General features: G+C 43.9%; 1 protein-coding gene across 2 annotated transcripts in view; it reads right to left on the bottom strand.

Annotated features, from left to right (window-relative positions):
• The window catches only part of FGF12 (fibroblast growth factor 12), a 926229-nt gene that overhangs the window by 557115 nt on the left and 345562 nt on the right, over nt 1-23552 (bottom strand). The window contains exon 1 of one of the 2 annotated variants that reach the window (XM_063916448.1): nt 2880-3144. The exons of the other annotated variant lie outside the window; for it this stretch is intronic. Within the exon in view, the coding sequence (XP_063772518.1) occupies nt 2880-2970 (91 nt within the window). The 5' untranslated portion in view covers nt 2971-3144. Of the gene's footprint in view, nt 1-2879; nt 3145-23552 lie in introns of those variants that run through there. 2 annotated transcript variants of the gene reach the window in all.

The following is a 23552-nucleotide window of genomic DNA, read 5'->3' as shown; positions in this document are numbered from 1 at the left end:
CCATGCTGTGTTCCCAGGGACATCTCTATTGCGCATGCGCAAATCACAGGAAAATGACCATAGTGGTCATTTTCCCTGTGATATTTGAAGCTCTGCAGCCAGCACTGGGCCAACAGAGCGGTAGGTATAATTACGTGGGTGCAGGGTGTGCAATGTGCGGGCTCCACTGGACCCAAGGGCCCATGTGCACCGCTCACCTTGCACCAAATATAGATATGCCTGTGAAACCTACCCACTCCCCTCCAGGGGGACCCCTCCCCCAACAGAATTTTGTCAAACTCGCTTTCCTCAAAACAACAACCAGAGAACCAAAACCAAAGAAGAGCAGACTAGATGGATCTGCCAACAAAATTCTGTTTCTTATAACATACTGCAAATTCATGGCAAACATCTACTAAATTCACTTTGTGATTCTTGTCTGTAAATATTACTTTCTAATTGTAGGATGCTGAGGATACTTTGCTGAGGATACATTTGAATCTGCTTTTTTTTGCTGACAGCACTCTTCTCTTCTACAGTACTAGCTGGCACACCTGTGAGGATTTGTTATGTGGCCCAAAGAAAACAGATAATAAGAGCATCAAATCAACTCTATTCTTACAGGAAACAATATAATGATCAGCACTGTTGCTTTAATTAGCATTTTAAAGCACAGATATTATCTGGTAATAGACACTGGTTACTGAGCAGCCGGATACTACGGAAGAACATCTGATTGTCTCCGAAATAAATTTATCAAATTTGTATTGGATATTTCCTCTAAAATCTGAAATTTCCTATCATCCTCTGAAAACCATGAACACATTATTTCCTCTTGTGATTCAATTGTGAATGAACCATTAGCCTCTACTGATGTTTAGCTGAAGTTTCTGGATGCTTTTCACTTAATTAATCTGTGAACAGACTATAGTGATAGCAACAGGTTACAGACAATTCTATTACCAAATGGTTTAGCATGAAGCATTGGGCAAAAAAAAAATAAAAGGTTTGAATTGTCTATATTTAGTAGCTTTATAAGAGCTTTTCCTGACTCTTTTTAGGACAGCCAAGCTAATGCAATTAAGGCAAAAGTGAAGTAAAAGTCGAACCATGGCCACAGGGAGATTTATTTCAGACACTGTCTGCATGGAGAAATTTCATGTAAGAATGAAGACTGAGTTCTATACAACCTATTCACTGGAACATGCTTATAAGAGGCTCTTGGCATTCATTTCATAAGTAGAAAAGTTATAGGACCACGGTGCCGAGAAATTTAAAGGGATTATATTTGTGTAGATATATATATATATATATATATACTGTATAATGAGAATAACAACCAAAATTGCCAAGTAATTTTGCGGCAGTAACCTGTGAGCAGGACTCTAGTATGTACTGTATTGTTACTTGACATTGATGTGACATAACAGCAACTCAAACCTCAAGGCCAATCATACATTTATTTTGTCAGTAGCAACTAGACATTATTGTACTAGTGAAGACAGAATAGACACATAGATGAATTACTTTGTCTAGTTTATATGTTTCCACTAAAGGTACAGAAGTAAAGCTAATAACAATCAAGCAGCTTTATACACTGTTTAAGCCCAATAATTCAATCACTCATAGAAGTAACACAAATAGAGATAATAGCTGGTCTTAAATTAAATTAATATACATTGTGGCTGGAAAGAAACAAGTTGGGAAAAAAAAACTTATTTTTTTTTTACACTGAGGTAACAAAAATGAATTATTGGCTAAATTAACAACACAAAAGATGAACAGGCAAATAGCCAAAATATAATATTCATTTATTATACCTTATTCACATGGTTTGTGGCTATACTGTACAGTAGGTTATACTAAAAATATATTTTAATAAAACCCAACCAAAATCAAAAGAAAATTACAAAGGCCTAAAAAGGTCTCTTAGAGTTACCGCATAGGTCAATGTACTGTAATGATACAGTTGAACCCCAAAGCAATTATTTTCTTAATATTACCCTATTAATCTGCTAAAACAGATATTGTATATTTCATCTTCCATTTCCTTAAAATAAATGGCAAAAGTCATTATATTCACATTACCACAACTGACAAGTACATGGGAGATATTTTACAGATTTATTACATTTGATATGAAATAATTTTAAATCAGAGCTTATATTGTGTGTAATCTTTATAATATCTTGAGCAGTAATGCCATTCATATTGAAATGAAAAGCCTCTTAGCAATGTTTATACATGTACAGTACTTGGTATATAGCTTTTATCTTTTAGGAAAGTTTGCATGGGATATTTTTGCACATCTGAAGCTCAGAAAATCAACAGGTCTACCCTGAGCTGTCCGTGGTGCTGAATCATATTCCGTTCACAATACTTGTAGCTTGTTTTTATAAATAAATGAACATTTACGACTGCTAGCTAACAACTTTAAAAAGTTTCAGGTACCACATATATACTAATCTTGATATGCACAAAGTTAATTTTAGGACATAAATAGTATAACCTACAGGTCTTCTTTCCTCTAAAATTCTGAAACTTTCTAACGTTCCATAAAGAAGTATATACAATGCTATACTTAGCCAGTTATGTTTCTCTGACATGATAAAAAAATCAATTAAATGATCAGCCCTGGTGTGATTCTGTTCTCAGGTAATTGGTTGCCTGCATAATTTTATCTACAATAATTAATTAGTTTGACTGAGCTGTCAAGTATCCTTTCATTGTGAATATGTAAGTGTAGATGAGGCAATATCAGCAGGCCTTCCTCTAATGGATGAAAAACACTGAAGAGGAAGCAAACTGCAATGCATTCTCTTAAAGGCTGCTCATTCAATCAGCGACAGAAAAACCTGCATACACTGGGAGAGAGAGAGGACTTCAGATTCTTAACTCACCACTTGAATTCTTGCTCTGTTTCAGGCGCTTTCCACATAGACACTGCAGCATATGCACTCCTTTCTTCAGGAAATGCCCAAGAATCTTCATTGATTGACTTTTTTTTTATTCCTTGACAGATTCACAATGTGAAGGAGTCAGCAGCACATCATCCAGTACACGGGTCTCACAGTCGTGGCATCGACTGGGGTTTGGTTTGCCAGTAGCCTTTCAAGATTAGAGGATTAAAAACTGTTCAAACGTGACATGTTGGGACTTTTCAATGAAGGCAGTTTGCCAAAAGGGGCAGAGCCTGGGAGATCTTTGTGGGGACGTCAGACGGAAAACACTGAATCTCCTCCTAGCCCTGCCTTCCTCAACAAAGGCAGAGGCTCTAAACAACAGCAGCCACTGCACACACAGCTCAGGCTATACTTGGTAGGAGGAGGAATTAAAACAGGATAATTGAACAAACAAATAAGCAAATGTGTAATTGTCACTGGACAAACAAGTTAGAGATCTTTGTGCAAGGGATACAATGTTTATTTACACAGTATGATGCCATCCCATTTAAGGCTGGGTACTCTTAGAATTTACAGGTGGACAGAGATTTGTTTAATAGTAATGGGAGTAGACAGGCATTGTTCGTGACTGTCTTTCTCATTGTGTCTGCCTGGATAAGTGAGATTTGCTTTTTCTCTGTCACTCCCTACAGCATCCTGCAGCACTCTGCATTGAGCACTTATAATGAGTCAGAAAGTACAATTTAACTCGAACAAATGTACATATATTATTTTAGAGATGTGGGGTTTATAAGGAATTGCACTAACTGAAGCGTCTTCTCTTGGATGTCAGTGTTGCAAAGAAGATGCAACAGGCTACAGTATAAGAAGCCTAAGTGCAGACCATTGGAAGAAAAAACTCTACAGTTGATGTATATGAGACTGTCATGCATGCCATCAGGAATATCCTGGAGATTAATTTTGAGGATGATTTCATTAGTCAGCTAACAAGATTAATATAAAGAAATATTTTTCTTGATATCCTCCCAGCAGCCCTATTATACTCTATAACACTATGATAGATTGTGTAGGTGCTTTTATATTGGTCTTTGGTCATTTGCATTTATTCTGTTTACAATAAGTCCAACCTTTAATAAACTAAAAAAGGTGTGTCCCTACACCCATCTGCAGGCTCTTATAAAGACTTTGGTGTGCGGAGCAGAATGGACAATGTTTATGTGGAACTGACTTGTTGCTGAGTTGTAGCTGCAGTTTGGGGAGTTCTTTCTGATCTACAGCTCTATACAGACATATTATGGATACAATGAATTACTGAAGAGAGCAGATCCCTATTCACTGATATTGCACAAAAATGTAAAATTGTTCTTAAATGTTAACACATTTTACAGCACAGGGAATGAAAATAGACATTTCAACAGCATACATGACCTGGATATGTCAGTTTACAACTCTGCTCCCACAGCAACCTGTTGACATACAAAACGGATGCTAATCTCATGCTATAAAGCACTTTGCTAATGTTGATGTAATAATAACTCTTAGTAGTCTTGACATTATTTAACCAATGGGAATCTCTATATCATCTTGCCAAATCATATTCTGCAATGGGTCTCTATAACTGTTTTTCCACACTCTGGATTATATAGGCTTATTTTCTAAAATACAAAATACTGTATGTGTACACAATGTGCTCTCAATGTACTGCAAATGCTACTATATTCATCACCACTAATAATGATCCTGTTACACACGCAGAAATTCTTTTCACAGTCCCATTCATTATTAGGGGCTCCATAGTGCCGCATATTTTTCAGAAAACTCTGAAAACTGAAAGTTTTGGAGTTTGCTTGCGAGAATAAATGCCATTTTCAGACGTGGCTGATTCCTAGAGCATCTCTCTTTCCTATTGGGAAGAAGATCTGGGATTGTGAAGAGAGCCCACTGCCTCCTCCGCAGTGTGTGATCTCAGGTCATGCATTCACACTGGGAAGACCCAGCACCAGTAAGAATCACTGCTACTGAAGTAGCAGTATTACTGTTTGGGAGGACAGCTGTTTTTCTGAGCTTTCCCCACAATGGAGCAATGATGAATTGCACCAGTAATAGTGTATCTAACACTACAACTTGTGACGATTTGGATATTTAATCATTGGGGACTATTTGGCCCCCCAATGATGAATAGGCCCCATAGTTAGCACAGCCATTGAAGAACCAAACACCAAAACATTTCTTAGAAACAATTCTGCAATTTTGCATATTGGCAAACCCATGTTGCACTGCAGGTGCAACATGCAGAGAGACTAAGAGCTGGGAGTAGTGATATAAATCGACAGCTCTGCCATTGATGGTTAGGCTATGCACAGTCGAAGCCTACACATGTGTATAGTGGGCTTGCAGTCTCCACTGGGGGACTGGACAGCCACCGATATTTTATCATAGGCTACCTCCCATCGATGGTGAAATGTAAAACCACTCACCATCACACAATCTATGGTTGCTAACAGGAGGGACATATATATTAATTTTAAATTTCAGTGTAAAATCAGCACTGCCATGTATTTATTCACTACAGGCAAAAGCAGACAGTATTTTCCCTGCATGCAAAACTATAAATGCATATGCACCCGCCACATTGCAACATAGTTTGTTCCGGGAGCAAATTGTACTTTTTTATTTGCTCCTACAAAAACTCTAAATCAGGTCATACTGTGTTTAGTTGTAGTCAACTTTGAACTGTATATACCAAACAGGGGTAAATGTACAAATGCGTTATCAGTGGCCCAAAAAGAGCCCTATATACGCAAACTATAAAATAATCACACCCTTATAACTGATATAGGGCCTAATTCAGACCTGATTGCTGGGCAGCGATTTTTGTAGTCGCCGCCTACAGGGGGAGGGCTTTTTGAGTGTGCAGGTGTGCGATCGCATGTGCTGCAGAACTGCACAAACAGCAGTTTCTGCAGTCTCTGCATAGCCCAGGACTTACTCACCAGCTGCGATGATCGGGGCCGGAACTGACGTCATGAATCCTCCCACAAAACGCCGGGTCCCTCCTGCGTTTTTCTGGACACTCCCTAGAAATGGTCAGTTGCCATCCACAAATACCCTCTTCATGTCAATCTTCTTGCGTTCGCCGGTGTGATCGAAATTCTCGCACCATCCCGTCGCTGACCAGCACTCCCCTTTGCTGCAGACCGTCATGCCTGCGCATTGCGGTGCATACGCATGCGCAGTTCATACCTGATCACCCGCTGTGCGAAAACGCGAACAGGTCTGAATTACCCCTATAATACTCTGGAACATAGCAACCTAGCAATCACGTTTTCAAAGCGAGCATAAAAAAACCTTGAACACTAAAATGTTGCTAGAGGCTTTGATGAACCTGTAATCTAGGAGATAGCCATAAAATAAAATACATATTTATTTATTTTTACGTTGGCAATCATATGCAACACAGTAGCTTTATTTAAATCTTCCTTTCAGCATTTTACACCATATTACTAACTCCCAACTATTAAATTAGGCAGGTTTAAGAGGAATCAGTGTAGGGTCTAATTGTCTCTCCTGAGATTCATTTACTAAAATAAGAATTTACTTACCGATAATTCTATTTCTCGGAGTCCGTAGTGGATGCTGGGGTTCCTGAAAGGACCATGGGGAATAGCGGCTCCGCAGGAGACAGGGCACAAAAGTAAAGCTTTTACAGGTCAGGTGGTGTGTACTGGCTCCTCCCCCTATGACCCTCCTCCAGACTCCAGTTAGGTACTGTGCCCGGACGAGCGTACACAATAAGGGAGGATTTTGAATCCCGGGTAAGACTCATACCAGCCACACCAATCACACCGTACAACTTGTGATCTAAACCCAGTTAACAGTATGATAACAGAGGAGCCTCTGAAAGATGGCTTCCTAAACAATAACCCGAATTAGTTAACAATAACTATGTACAAGTATTGCAGATAATCCGCACTTGGGATGGGCGCCCAGCATCCACTACGGACTCCGAGAAATAGAATTATCGGTAAGTAAATTCTTATTTTCTCTATCGTCCTAAGTGGATGCTGGGGTTCCTGAAAGGACCATGGGGATTATACCAAAGCTCCCAAACGGGCGGGAGAGTGCGGATGACTCTGCAGCACCGAATGAGAGAACTCCAGGTCCTCCTTTGCCAGGGTATCAAATTTGTAAAAATTTACAAACGTGTTCTCCCCTGACCACGTAGCTGCTCGGCAGAGTTGTAATGCCGAGACCCCTCGGGCAGCCGCCCAAGATGAGCCCACCTTCCTTGCGGAATGGGCCTTAACAGATTTAGGCTGTGGCAGGCCTGCCACAGAATGTACAAGTTGAATTTTGTTACAAAACCAACGAGCAATCGACTGCTTAGAAGCAGGTGCACCCAACTTGTTGGGTGCATACAGTATAAACAGCGAGTCAGATTTTCTGACTCCAGCCGTCCTTTAAATGTATATTTTTAAGGCTCTGACAACGTCCAACAACTTGGAGTCCTTCAAGTCGTCTGTAGCCGCAGGCACTACAATAGGTTGGTTCAGGTGAAACGCTGATACCACCTTAGGGAGAAAATGCGGACGCGTCCGCAGCTCTGCCCTATGTCGAATGGAAAATTAAATAAGGGCTTTTATAAGACAAAGCCGCCAGTTCAGATACTCTCCCGGCCGAAGCCAGGGCCAGTAACATAGTCACTTTCCATGTGAGATATTTCAAATCCACATTCTTTAGTGGTTCAAACCAATTGGATTTGAGGAAATCTAAAACTACATTTAGATCCCACGGTGCCACCTTAGGCACCACAGGAGGCTGTATATGCAGTACTCCTTTGATAAAAATCTGGACCTCAGGGACTGAGGCCAATTCTTTGTGGAAGAATATTGATAGGGCCGAAATTTGAACCTTAATAGATCCCAATTTGAGACCCATAGACAATCCTGATTGCAGGAAATGTAGGAAAACGACCCAGTTGAAATTCCTCCATCGGAGCACTCCGCTGCTCGCACCACGCAACATATTTTCGCCAAATACGGCGATAATGCTTCGCGGTGACTTCCTTCCTTGCCTTTATCAAGGTAGGAATGACTTCTTCTGGAATGCCTTTTCCTTTTAGGATCTGGCATTCAACGCCATGCCGTCAAACGCAGCCGCGGTAAGTCTTGAAAAAGACAAGGACCCTGCTGAAGCAGGTCCCTTCTCAGAAGTAGAGGCCACGGATCGTCCGTGACCATCTCTTGAAGTTCCGGGTACCAAGTCCTTCTTGGCCAATCCGGAGCCACTAGTCTTACTCCTCTTTGCCGTATAATCCTCAATACCTTTGGTATGAGAGGCAGAGGAGGAAACACATATACCGACTGGTACACCCAAGGTGTTACCAGCGCGTCCACAGCTATTGCCTGCGGATCTCTTGACCTGGCGCAATACCTGTCCAGTGTTTTGTTGAGGCGAGACGCCATCATGTCCACCATTGGTTTTACCCAACGGTTTAATAGCATGTGGAAAACTTCTGGATGAAGTCCCCACTCTCCCGGGTGAAGGTCGCGTCTGCTGAGGAAGTCTGCTTCCCAGTTGTCCACGCCCGGGATGAATACTGCTGACAGTGCTATCACGTGATTCTCCGCCCAGCGAAGGATCCTGGCAGCTTCTGCCATTGCCCTCCTGCTTCTTGTGCCGCCCTGTCTGTTTACATGGGCGACTGCCGTGATGTTGTCCGACTGGATCAACACCGGTCTTCCTTGAAGCAGAGGTTCCGCCTGGCTTAGAGCATTGTAGATTGCTCTTAGTTCCAGAATGCTTATGTGAAGAGACTTTTTCAGGCTCGACCACACTCCCTGGAAATTTCTTCCCTGTGTGACTGCTCCCCAGCCTCTCAGGCTGGCATCCGTGGTCACCAGGATCCAATCCTGTATGCCGAATCTGCGGCCCTCCAATAGATGAGCCTCCTGCAACCACCACAGAAGGGATACCCTTGTCCTCGGCGACAGGGTTATCCGCAGGTGCATCTGAAGATGCGACCCTGACCATTTGTCCAACAGATCCCTTTGCATGGAATCTGCCGAAAGGGATTGCTTCGTAAGAAGCTACCATTTTTTCCCAGGACTCTTGTGCATTGATGTACAGACACCTTTCCTGGTTTTAGGAGGTTCCTGACCAGGTCAGATAACTCCTTGGCTTTTTCTTCGGGAAGAAAAACCTTTTTCTGAACTGTGTCCAGAATCATCCCCAGGAACAGCAGACGAGTTGTCGGCATTAATTGGGATTTTGGAATATTCAGAATCCATCCGTGCTGCTTTAGCACCTCTTGAGATAGTGCTAAACCCATCTCTAGCTGTTCTCTGGACCTTGCCCTTATTAGGAGATCGTCCAAGTATGGGATAATTAATACGCCTTTTCTTCGAAGAAGAAATATTATCTCGGCCATTACCTTTGTAAAGACCCGAGGTGCCGTGGACAAACCAAACGGCAGCGTCTGAAACTGATAGTGACAGTTTTGTACAACGAACCTGAGGTACCCCTGGTGTGAGGGGTAATTGGAACGTGGAGATACGCATCCTTGATGTCCAAGGATACCATAAAGTCCCCTTCTTCCAGGTTCGCTATCACTGCTCTGAGTGACTCCATCTTGAACTTGAACTTCTTTATGTATAGGTTCAAGGACTTCAGATTTAGAATAGGCCTTACCGAGCCATCCGGCTTCGGTACCACAAATAGAGTGGAATAATACCCCTTCCCTTGTTGTAGAAGAGGTACCTTGACTATCACCTGCTGAGAATACAGCTTGTGAATGGCTTCCAAAACCGTCTCCCTTTCTGAGGGGGACGTTGGTAAAGCAGACTTCAGGAAACGGCGAGGTGGCTCTGTCTCTAATTTCAACCTGTACCCCTGAGATATTATCTGCAGGATCCAGGGATTTACCTGCGAGTGAGCCCACTGCGCGCTGTAATTTTTGAGACTACCGCCTACCGCCCCCGAGTCCGCTTGCGAAGCCCCAGCGTCATGCTGAGGCTTTTGTAGAAGCCGGGGAGGGCTTCTGTTCCTGGGAAGGAGCTGCCTGTTGCTGTCTCTTCCCTCGTCCTCTGCCTCGTGGCAGATATGAATAGCCCTTTGCTCTCTTATTTTTAAAGGAACGAAAGGGCTGCGGTTGAAAGGTCGGTGCCTTTTTCTGTTGGGGAGTGACTTGAGGTAGAAAGGTGGATTTCCCGGCCGTAGCCGTGGCCACCAAATCCGATAGACCGACCTCAAATAACTCCTCTACGCATCGCCTGTCCACTGTCGTGTCCATAAAGCTCTTCTGGCCGAAATGGACATAGCACTTACCCGTGATGCCAGTGTGCAGATATCTCTCTGTGCATCACGCATATAAAGAAATGCATCCTTTATTTGTTCTAACGACAGTAAAATATTGTCCCTGTCCAGGGTATCAATATTTTTGATCAGGGACTCTGACCAAACTACCCCAGCACTGCACATCCAGGCAGTCGCAATAGCTGGTCGTAGTATAACACCTGCATGTGTGTATATACCTTTTTGGATATTTTCCATCCTCCTATCTGATGGATCTTTAAGTGCGTCCGTCTCAGGAGAGGGTAACGCCACTTGTTTTGATAAGCGTGTTAGCGCTTTGTCCACCCTAGGAGGTGTTTCCCAGCGCTCCCTAACCTCTGGCGGGAAAGGGTATAAAGCCAATAACTTCTTTGAAATTAGCAGTTTTTTATCGGGGCACCCCACGCTTCATCACACACGTCATTTAATTCTTCTGATTCGGTAAAAACTACTGGTAGTTTTTTCACACCCCACATAATACCCTGTTTAGTGGTACCTGTAGTATCAGCTAAATGTAACATCTCCTTTATTGCCAAAATCATATAACGTGTGGCCCTACTGGAAAATACGGTTGATTCGTCACCTTCACCACCGGAATCAGTGCCTGTGTCTGGGTCTGTGTCGACCGACTGAGGCAAGGGACGTTTTACAGCCCCTGACGGTGTTTGAGGTGCCTGGACAGACACTAATTGAGTGTCCGGCCGCCTCATGTCGGCAAACGACTGCTTAAGCGAGTTGACGCTATCCCGTAATTCCACAAATAAAGGCATCCATTCTGGTGTCGACCCCCTAGGAGGTGACATCCTCATATTTGGCAATTGCTCCGCCTCCACACCAATAACGTCCTCATACATGTCGACACACACGTACCGACACACAGCAGACACACAGGGAATGCTCTATACGAAGACAGGACCCACTAGCCCTTTGGGGAGACAGAGGGAGAGTCTGCCAGCACACACCAAAAAGCGCTATATATGACAGGGATAGCCTTATGATTAAGTGCTCCCTTATAGCTGCTCTTATATTAATATATTGCCATTTATTCTGCCCCCCCTCTCTGTTATACCCTGTTTCTGTAGTGCAGTGCAGGGGAGAGACCTGGGAGCCTTCCTGACCAGCGGAGCTGTGACAGAAAATGGCGCCGTGTGCTGAGGAGATAGGCCCCGCCCCTTTTTCGGCGGGCTCGTCTCCCGCTATTTAGTACATTTAGGCAGGGGTAAATATCTCCATATAGCCTCTGGGGCTATATGTGAGGTATTTTTAGCCTTTTTAAAGGTTTTCATTTGCCTCCCAGGGCGCCCCCCCCCAGCGCCCTGCACCCTCAGTGACTGCCGTGTGAAGTGTGCTGAGAGGAAAATGGCGCACAGCTGCAGTGCTGTGCGCTACCTTAAGAAGACTGCAGGAGTCTTCAGCCGCCGATTCTGGACCTCTTCTTGCTTCAGCATCTGTGAGGGGGCCGGCGGCGTGGCTCCGGTGACCATCCAGGCTGTACCTGTGATCGTCCCTCTGGAGCTTCATGTCCAGTAGCCAAGAAGCCAATCCATCCTGCACGCAGGTGAGTTCACTTCTTCTCCCCTCTGTCCCTCGTTGCAGTGATCCTGTTGCCAGCAGGAATCACTGTAAAATAAAAAACCTAAGCTAAACTCTCTAAGCAGCTCTTTATGAGAGCCACCTAGAATTGCACCCTTCTCGGCCGGGCACAAAAATCTAACTGGAGTCTGGAGGAGGGTCATAGGGGGAGGAGCCAGTACACACCACCTGACCTGTAAAAGCTTTACTTTTGTGCCCTGTCTCCTGCGGAGCCGCTATTCCCCATGGTCCTTTCAGGAACCCCAGCATCCACTTAGGACGATAGAGAAAAGAAATTTTCCATACAACTTTGCTCCCATTGGCTGCACATTTCACACCCATTGCTATGAAGTTGTTATGCTGTTTATAATGTGTAGTAAAAACAAAATTGCTGCAAATGTTGACATAGGACTGTTAACCCGTAAAATTAAAGAGATTGGAAAATGATGCAGAGTATAAATCCTAACTACAGTGCTTGCCACTATGGCAAAAGCTGTTTGTTTGCTGACCCTGGAGTGAAGAGTCAAACTCAGTGCAATGTTCTCAGCTATGGGTTGCGGAAAAAAGGAACGGAAATGACAGATGCTGACTCAACAAGGGAATTCCCAAGAAACAATCTTTATTTCTCTCTACCCTACATGACCAAGTGCACAGGTGGAAAATAAACTGAGCAAATAAAAACCTGTTTTGAGGAACATGTGATATACAGCAGAAGCCTTAATGGTAACAAAAGAATACATCTAGATTATGTGGATTATGTGCTATTTTGTCAGGGTTGTATTATAAATAGCCCAAACAACATGGATTAGTACTGTATTTTGTCGAATTTGGAATAGATAACAAAAATTAAGGAGTATATTTAATCGGGACGTTTAACATTTTTCAAATGCTGATTTTTTTATTTTTTAATAACAGTTTAAAATGATGGAAAGCAAGTGTTTTTTGCAAATAAATGTCATATATTAATATGGGGTGCACACAAATACCTGTAAATTGATTTCTGTGTCATATTAGTCAACTTTTAAAAATGTGTAAAAATTAAAAAGAAACAAAAAACCTGTAACTTTCATCTGCACGTCTAGAGACACCTGCACCCTAAATATAACTCTCCCATATACCTGTACCACATCTTTTAACCCATTATTCTGCAGTTTACAGACTACAGTATCACCCAATATGACATGTAATCATTGGCCAGAATAAGCTAATTTAAAACAAAACAATGTGACTTCCGGTGGACAGGGCACCAGGTATGGCCGCTTTTTACATGGGCCCTAGACCCTGCTACTCAGAAGAATCCCAGGACTCTGCCTCAATGGCTGCCTGCAGATACCCTTAGACTCTGCTGCAGCTTTGTGTCCAGGTCCCGGGCTGGAGCCATACTCTTCACACCAGAGTCCAGCCTGCAAGGAATCAGGCGTGTATGGCTGCCCGCAGCATTGTTTGGGCACGATCATCGGGGAATATCTGCTAGTTTCCTCTATTGTACTGCTCTTGCTTTTTGGAGATAATACGCTGCCATTGCTTGCTTAATACCTACAACTCTGCTGCTGGCAGTGAAACTCTCATGCTACACCCGTGGCACTGGACTTTCCTGCCGGATCGCTGTGTCAGACTGCTACCAGCCAGGACTGTGTAACCACCCATCTTTTCTATTTACAATCACCAATGGCAACCCGTGCATTATTGAATACATATACTGTTTGACACAGGAACTAAGTGATTTACTGCCACCATTTCTAGAGGATTGTGCCTGCTGTCTCGTCTGGACACTGTGGGGATATCTACTGATCCCCCCTCCAGGAGCGCAGATGAATTTGTAGATGCTGCCTCTTCAACTGCGGTGATGCCCAATCCTCCTACTGCATGCTCTCCGCACTTTGAAGGGGTTAACCCCCCTACACCTTACCTATTCTCTTGGCAGAGGCAGATTTAGACCTCATGGGGCCCTAAGCAAGACAGCAGTTTGCCCCCCCCCCCCCCCCTTCCTCAAACAATCAACAGCATATTTTTGTTCCTGATTTATGCTGCTTATATTATTTGTCAGGGTCAGGTGATAGTAGAGGCTGAAGAGGTGTGGGGTTAGGTGACAGTAGAGGATGAAGAGGTGTGGGGTCAGGTGATAATAGACGATGAAGAGGTGTGGGGTCAGGTGATAGTAGAGGATGAAGAGGTGTGGGGTCAAGCCATAGTAGAGGATGCTTTAACTGCATTTTCACTGTATGAAAAGGTCATTTAAATCAAATGAATGGCCCTGGATTTTTAAATGGTGTACCTGGAAAAAGAAAAAGGATGACAGTTGATGTGATTGACAGTTTTACTTATTTCAATGGCTTTGCACCAAATTTTGTTGCCTGTAAAAAAAAGTGTAGCAAATAACATAATCACTGCGTCACATTTATTAATAAAAACTAAGAACCAAAAGCTGCCTAAGATCAGCCCAAATCATTTCAACAGCAATAAGAAGAAAGTCATGTAAAATTAGACAGAGGACAGTGGCAATGTATACAGTGTAAGTAGTACAGCCCATATATGGAAAAGTGAAAGACCAAATAAAAAAAAGTAATAAAAAAATAAAAATAAAAATATAAGTGTGTATGTGTGTGTTAAATGAAAGCAGATTTAGCAGCATACCAACATCCAGTCACAGCCACACAAGCATATAGCTAGACAGCAGGGTGCCCAGCAGTAAATACCTAAAAGATTCCTAAGCTGCTACCACCCCATGCTCTGAGCAGCCAGCGCTACAAGGAACCTGAGCATATAATGTACCCTCCTCATGTATAAAACACTTCCAAGAATAGGACATGTGCTGTGAACTTAGTTCACTTGGCAGAGCCATAACTAGACTTTTTGGTGACCAGTGCCAGAAAGAGAATTGCGCCCCCCCCCCCCCCCCCCCCCCCCCATTTTTCCAGTAGGGACATAAGGCACATGCCTCGTGGGTAAGAGGCATGACAGAATTGACCCCAGAGAAAGCCCATGCTATGATGTCCATGTCCACACACACACACTACATAGGTGTGCCCAGCTGCAACACTGATCACCCCTTCACAAAGTACAAGGTAAGCTTCTTCAGCATAGAATTCTCTAGCTTTCTAAGCAAGGGCAAATAACTCAAGGAATAGAGTGTCCAACTGCAATGTCATAGGCAACGGTTTTGAATCCTGGCACATCGGTATCCCGAAATGTAATAAAGGACAGTGCAACTAAACAACAAAGAGCTCTCAAGTCAAGACTATGAATGCTGTATAGGGAGTAGCGATAAAAGGGGTGGGGGTAGGAGACAGGGGCGGTCAGGAGATGCTGGGCTTCAAAAAGGGGGGAAGTTGCAAGTGAAAGTAATTAGATAATTTATAATTTACAAGTGCTGCCAACAGTGCCCCCTACCCTGCAGCGCTATGTGCGGCGCACACTCCGCACACACCTACAGTAGTTATGGCCCTGTCTCTGGGGAGACTTGTTACTGGTGTCTGCAATATGTACTCTACTCACCTAAGGATTTTAGTGATTTTCTTGGTAAGAGGTGATGGCAGGCTGATGCACACTAGGTCCAAATCTTGGTACAATAAGACGTAGTTGGTGTAGAAGGGGATGCCATTTCTTTGGCCAGCCCCTTAGCCTCCTCCTGCATCTGAGCCCATAAGGTCTTAACCAAAAACCCAGCCCCCGCTTCTTCAGTATGTGGATATCAGGCTAGTGCCAAACATCTCCACTCCAGGCAGCATGGTGGACTGGCGCCAGCTGCATATTTCTCAGCAGCAACACGCCACTTGTTGCTGCACTGCTGCTGCTGTAGGCTGAAGGACATTTGATTCATCCCCAGTCAACGGCATCGGAGCTGGGTCAGAGCAACTCCGGTCGGGAGGCCCCCATAATCCGCCTATGCACACAACATACAGTAGACATACGTGCACCAAAGCCAGTAATCAGCAGCTGTCAAATCACTATGCTGACAGTGTGCCGGGGCCGAGAAGTATTCAGCCAGTCCAGCACAGTCACATATTGAATTTGACGGCAGATAAGAACCACTTGGCCCATCTAGCCTGCCCTAAACACATTTGCAGAGTAATACTACAGAAGTAGTAGAGTATCATGTAACTGAGGAAGTCCATTAAAAAAGATGTGATAATGCAAAATCAGATTTTTTTACATTAACTATGTTTTTCTGAAATCTTATTTATGCATTTAAGCTGGTGACATCCAACTGTATAAGGCATCCCGTGTGAGGGTGTGTGTCTCTGTACTGTATAAGCTAGGCATCACCTGCCTAGAATAAATTGATTACACAGAAGCATTATTTCAGAGGGACAAAAGTGGAAGACACACCATACTGGCAAATACTATCAGAAACAGCCATTTCTGGGCCCATTCAGATAATAGGATGCACGACAAGTGCATAAGTTGGCAATACCATTAAATATGAATTTCCATCTTAATTGACTGTGAACACTTGTTACAGTGGCACATCGCAACAGCAACACTGCACATTTTAACTTGCACACAAACAGTAACATGAGCGATGATGGCGATGAGCGATGTTGGGCTACCAAATCAGCAATGTGAGCAGCCACATATTGCATCCCAACACTGCATTTACTTGAATTACCCCTTCTCCAAAAGTTTAAACCAAGAAAGACTTGGGTCACTGGAGTACTGGAATTAGTGCCCCCTGTACAAAGCAGATCCATGTGTAAGCTGATAGGAAATAATAGGATTTTACTTACCGGTAAATCTATTTCTCGTAGTCCGTAGAGGATGCTGGGGACTCCGTAAGGACCATGGGGAATAGAGGGGCTCCGCAGGAGATAGGGCACTTTAAGAAAGCTTTGGATTCTGGGTGTGCACTGGCTCCTCCCTCTATGTCCCTCCTCCAGACCTCAGTTAGAGAAACTGTGCCCAGAGGATATGAACAGTACAAGGAAAGGATTTATGTAACCTAAGGGCGAGATTCATACCAGCCACACCATTCACACCATATAACTTGTGATAAACTACCCAGTTTACAGTATGAACAAGTAACATAGCCTCGGTTCAAGACCGACCAACTATAACGTAACCCTTATGTAAGCAATAACTATATACAAGTCTTGCAGAAGAAGTCCGCACTTGGGACGGGCGCCCAGCATCCTCTACGGACTACGAGAAATAGATTTACCGGTAAGTAAAATCCTATTTTCTCTAACGTCCTAGAGGATGCTGGGGACTCCGTAAGGACCATGGGGATTATACCAAAGCTCCCAAACGGGCGGGAGAGTGCGGATGACTCTGCAGCACCGATTGAGCAAACAGGAGGTCCTCCTCAGCCAGGGTATCAAACTTATAGAACTTTGCAAAGGTGTTTGACCCCGACCAAGCAGCAGCTCGGCACAGTTGTAGTGCCGAGACCCCTCGGGCAGCCGCCCAAGAACAGCCCACCTTCCTAGTGGAATGGGCCTTAACCGATTTAGGCAATGGCAATCCTGCAGTAGAATGCGCCTGCTGAATCGTGTTACAGATCCAGCGAGCAATTGTCTGCTTTGAAGCAGGAGCGCCAACCTTGTTGGCCGCATACAGAACAAACAGAGCTTTAGTCTTCCTGATCCTAGCTGTTCTGGTCACGTAAATCTTCAAAGCCCTGACCACATCCAGGGACTCGGAGTCCTCCAAGTCCCGTGTAGCCACAGGCACGACAATAGGTTGGTTCATATGAAAAGATGAGACTACCTTGGGCAGAAATTGAGGACGAGTCCTCAACTCTGCCCTATCCACATGAAAATTCAGGTATGGGCTTTTATATGATAAAGCCGCTAATTCCGAAACACGTCTTGCAGAAGCTAAGGCCAACAACATGACCACTTTCCAAGTGAGGTATTTCAACTCCCCTGTTTTGAGTGGTTCAAAGTAAACCAAGGTGACTTGAGGAAACTTAATACCACGTTAAGATCCCAAGGCGCCACCGGAGGTACAAACGGAGGCTGAATATGCAGCACTCCCTTCACAAAAGTCTGTACTTCAGGAAGAGAAGCCAATTCTCTTTGAAAGAAAATGGATAAGGCCGAAATTTGGACCTTTATGGACCCTAATTTTAGGCCCAAATTCACTCCCGTTTGAAGGAAGTGAAGCAGACGGCCCAAATGGAACTTCTCCGTAGGAGCAGCTCTGGCCTCACACCAAGAAACATATTTCCACCATATACGGTGATAATGTTTCGATGTCACATCCTTCCTAGCCTTGATCAGGGTAGGAATGACCTCCTCCGTAATCCCTTTTTCAGCTAGGATCCGGCGTTCAACCGCCATGCCGTCAAACGCAGCCGCGGTAAGTCTTGGAACAGACAGGGCCCCTGCTGCAGCAGGTCCTGCCTTAGAGGAAGAGGCCACGGATCTTCTGTGAGGAACTCTTGCAGATCCGGATACCAAGTCCTCCTTGGCCAATCTGGAACAATGAGAATTGTTCTGACCCTTCTTAGTCTTATTAATCTCAACACCTTGGGTATGAGAGGCAGAGGAGGAAACACATAGACCGATCTGAACACCCATGGTGTCACCAGAGCATCTACCACTACCGCCTGAGGGTCTCTTGACCTGGCGCAATACCTCTTTAGCTTTTTGTTGAGATGGGACGCCATCATGTCTATTTGAGGCAGTCCCCACCGATCCACGATCTGTGTGAAGACTTCTTGATGAAGTCCCCACTCTCCCGGATGCAGGTCGTGCCTGCTGAGAAAGTCCGCCTCCCAGTTGTCCACCCCCGGGATGATCACTGCTGATAGTGCGCTTACATGGCCTTCCGCCCAGCGCAGAATCCTGGTCGCCTCTGCCATGGCCACTCGCTCCTTGTGCCGCCTTGGCGGTTTACATGAGCCACTGCCGTGATATTGTCCGACTGAATCAGAACCGGTTTGTTCTGAAGCCACTCCTCCGCCTGGCGTAGGGCGTTGTAAATGGCCCTTAACTCCAGGACATTGATGTGGAGACAAGTCTCTAGGCTTGACCAGAGACCTTGGAAATTTCTTCCCAGTGCGACAGCCCCCCAACCTCGGGGCTCGCGTCCGTGGTCACCAGGATCCAGTCCTGAATGCCGAACTTGCGACCCTCTAGGAGGTGAGCACTGTGCAGCCACCACAGGAGAGATACCCTGGCCCTGGGAGACAGGGTGATCCGTTTCTGCATATGTAGATGGGACCCGGACGATTTGTTCAATAGGTCCCATTGGAAAGTCCTCGCATGGAACCTGCCGAAGGAGATGTCCTCGTATGAAGCCACCATCTTCCCCAGAACCTTTGTGCAATGATGCACCAAAACCTTTTTCGGCTTTAAAAGGTTCCTGACCAGGGCTATGAGCTCCTGAGCCTTCTCCACCGACAGAAAAACTCTTTTTTGGTCTGTGTCTAGAATCAGGCCCAAAAAGGTCAGACACGTTTCAGGTCGGACCCCCGAAACGTCGATATTAAACACACATGGCTTGTCTTTAAACTCTGTGTGTCAGACTCTGAGTGCCGCCTATACCTTCTAGTTTGTATTGGGGCTGCACACCCCGAGGAGGGCACCGGAGCGAATACCCCAACGGGGACAGCAGAGTGCCGGGTTGCATCCATGGTATTTATTTATATATATATATATATATATATATATATATTACAAAAATTAAAATTTTGAATTGCGTGTACTCTGTGTACATCAATGAGTATTGTTAAAAAACCGTTAGGGCTAAGTTGATAGTTTGATCAAAACATAAAAACATAAAAAGACAAAACTATACCACATATTGCTTTAGTCATACTCAATGAATGCATCTGGGAAATATATACAGTACACATGGGCAATATATAAGCAATATATAAGTCACTTTCCAGCTTCTGATGACATCAACTGTGCGAAAACCATGAGATCATTCAATATAAAAATACACCTATATGAGCAAGCTAAGAGTTTTCAAAAATACAGCACTTATTGGGACAAAACACTGAATAGGTGCATAGGGTATTGTACGTTATCACTGCAGAGAATAGGGTATTGTACGTTATAACTGCAGGGAAATTAATTGAATTGCAAAAATGCTTTCTTGGGAGCAGGAAAATGAAAGCAAATGGCACTGACATGTAAATTGAAGCATGTGGGCAATAACTGTAGCCTACACATTTATTGAAATTACATATTCATGATATAGTACAGTTCCAGCAGCAGGCAGTTTCAGCAAATGCTGACTAACAGCCATGACGTTTTAATGTTTCTGGTCTTCATAACTGAGAGCGGTTAATGAAGAGATACAGGCCCTCATTCCGAGTTGTTCGCTCGCAAGCTGCTTTTAGCAGCTTTGCACACGCTAAGCCACCGCCTACTGGGAGTGAATCTTAGCATAGTAAAATTGCGAACGAAAGATTAGCAGAATTGCGAATAGACACTTCTTAGCAGTTTCTGAGTAGCTCCACACTTACTCGGCAACTGCGATCAGTTCAGTCAGTTTCGTTCCTGGTTTGACGTCACAAACACTCCCAGCGTTCGCCCAGACACTCCCCTGTTTCTCCAGCCACTCCCGCGTTTTTCCCAGAAACGGCAGCATTTTTTTCACACACACCCATAAAACGGCCAGTTTCCGCCCAGAAACACCCACTTCCTGTCAATCACATTACGATCACCAGAACGCAGAAAAAACCTCGTAATGCCGTGAGTAAAATTCCTAACTGCATAGCAAATTTACTTGGCACAGTCGCAGTGCGAACATTGCGCATGCGCAATTAGTGGAAAATCGCTGCGATGCGAAGAAAATTACCGAGCGAACAACTCGGAATGACCACCATAATTCTAAATAAAACACCCAAACATTGTACAAATATATAATAAAACATGAGATATCAGTATATATTTCTCTTTCTCTTAATGTTTAGAGATTATCAAAGTTTTAGATAGCTCTTATGTATTTGAATAAATCAAAATATGTATACAAATCTAAGAGATGTTTCTTTACTGTATTAACCTTGAATATTTGTTGATTTAAAAAAAAAAATAGACAATTCCTGATTATATGAGACACACATACTAGTATGAAATATAATGTAATTCTGCACAATATGGTTAAAGCATCATAAACTACGAAAAGCATGTTGTTGTTGAGATGTCTACGGGCATAATTATCAATATTATTTTTACAAAAATAAGGTGGAAAAGAGTGATTTCACACACTTTTCACATTATTTTAGTATCACCTAAATGTACTAATAGGCAATTGGAGGAGAATTCACAAAATTCTCCTCCAAGCCCTTAATATCGTATTTACTTAGTAACCAATGCGGTTTGCCCAATTCACAACCCCCCCCCCCCCCCCCCCCCAAAAAAAAAATAAAAAAAAAAAATGGTGGGAGCCCTGTGATAATAATGCTATCTAGGCTTCCCTCTAGGTTTCCCTGCTGGCAGTGAATACTGAGAACAGATCTGGCCCCTGTGATCAATCATGTGTGCCTGATAGACAAAGACTGATCACACAGTAGAAAATAAATAAAACAATAACACATAATGGGGCAGATGTATTAACCTGGAGAAGGCATAAGGAAGTGATAAACCACTGATATGTGCAAGGTGATAAAGGCAGCAGCCAATCAGATCCTAACTGTTAATTTACATATTGGAGCTGATTGGCTGGTGCCTCTATCACCTTGCACATATCACTGGTTTATCACTGATAAAGGAGGATAGTGGTAAGCAGTGGGCACTCAGCCCATATATATATATATATGTGACTGCATACATTTGTGCAATCTGAGAGGCAGGTGGTTGGCCTGGGAGATTCTGGAAGTGACAAACACACTAGGGAATGCAATGCACGGATTGGACAATTTTGTATATTGAGGGAAATGATAGGGGATAATTTAAGTGAAATGCTAAATGGGTCCATAGAAGCCAGGGTTTTGCGCATGTGCAGTCAAGTAGCCGCTTGTGTGCATGCGCCGGTCCTGGCACCTGCCAGATCCATTACGTAGGTGCCAGGCCCTAGCTATCTCCATGCTTTCTCCTCTCCACACAACAGGTAGGAGCTGGCGCTGATTATAAGCCTAAAAAGTAAACAAAACGAAAAAAGGCGTCTTATTATCTTGTCATGGTGGGATCATTTTTGATCAGGCCCTTAGATTTGGAGGAATGTACACCCGGGGGTATATTTACTAGAGTTCAGGTTTTTAGAAGTGGAGATGTTGCCCATGGCAAAAAATCAGATTCTATCTACTATCTTCTAGAAGGTGCTAGATAAATGATAAATAGCATCTGATTGGTTGCTATGGCCAACATCTCCACTTCTATAAACCTGCACTTTAGTAATTATAACCCCCCCAAGCTTTATAGTCTGGATGAGGTACAGCTCTGGAATAGGATATCTTCATTTTTAACTTAAAAGCTGTAGAGAGATCTATTGACCTGATAATAAGGTGAGAAATTGCATTTTTGTGATTGTTAAAGGTAGAAGGCTTATTGGTTGTCCTTTGAAATAGGTGGGACGGTATGGCTAAGCTTGACAGGAACTCTGGGAACTGTTTGGAATGCAGTAATGAAGGATTCCAGGCCCTTGGAATGTGTTATTACATACCAGTTTATGGTTGCCATCAGGACAGAAGGTCATGTAGTGGTTAGATAGTCATGGAAATTGGTTGTGGATAAATAGTGGGAGTGGCATCATACTTGCCTACCTTGCTGCCCCCTCCTCCGGGAGGAGGCAACATTGTAGGCGCATGGGGGCATGGCCGGCGGCATGATGGGCCATCCGAGGGCGTGGTCAGAGCCAATGTGGGTTGTCTGGGGGGGTGACAACGGGGGAAGTGGGTAGTCACAATCGCGTCATCGTTGCTCCGCCCCGACGCTATACAGTGCAGCGAAAATAGGCACTGTATAGCTGGGGGCAGAGCTATGATGAGGCGATTCAGCGTGAATCGCGTCATCGGATCCCCTCGACCGCCCACTTGTTCTCTGCTGTGGGTGGACAAGGGGGGGAGTGGGGGGCCTGACAGTAAAAATGGGAGGCTTGCTCACCTATCCGGGGGTCCGGGAGGGCCCCCCGCTTTTTCGGGACCCTCCCGGCCATTCCGGGAGGGTAGGCAAGTATGAGTGGAATATCTAATTTCACTATGGTTTAACACAGACCAAGAAATATATGAACAATTGTTACTTCAAAAAGCTATACACAAACGCCACAAAATGATTACCAACCAGTCTTCTGTTCAATTTAAAGTACAGACAGCATTCTAGTAACAACTATACCATTCAGATAGCGTCTTAGTGACTGATCAATATATATCTAAATGCGAAAGACCTCACTCACTCACTCACTGACTGACTCATCACTAAGGGGTCTATTTACTAAGCCTTGGATGGAGATAAAGTCAGCAGAGATAAAGTACCAGCCAATCCGCTCCTATTTGACATGTCACAGGCTGTGTTTCAAAAATGACAGTTAGGAGCTGGTTGGCTGGTACTTTATTGACTTTATCTCCACCCAAGGCTTAGTAAATATATCCCATGGGCAAATTCTCCACTGGCTCACTTCTCCACTTTGATCACTGCTTAGTACATCTCCCCCTAATTTTCTTACTTCTCAATATGCTAGGAAGCTGAAATTTGACATAGATATTCTTCAGGTGGGAAATAGGAAAACTACTTAATTAGAATTTTAATAAACTTCCCCATAGGGGATGAAAAGGGGGTTTACATAATGACGTCATTACCGATGTGTGTCTTGCGTTGCGTGAACGATAACGCCCAAACGGATAATCGGATCAAAATTTGGATTAAACCTCCAGTG

Source organism: Pseudophryne corroboree, chromosome 4 (assembly GCF_028390025.1).
Source record: "Pseudophryne corroboree isolate aPseCor3 chromosome 4, aPseCor3.hap2, whole genome shotgun sequence".
In the NCBI taxonomy this organism is placed as follows: Eukaryota; Metazoa; Chordata; class Amphibia; order Anura; family Myobatrachidae; genus Pseudophryne; species Pseudophryne corroboree.
The sequence above is the reverse complement of the archived record's forward strand: the minus strand, read 5'-3'. Positions and strand labels throughout refer to the sequence as shown.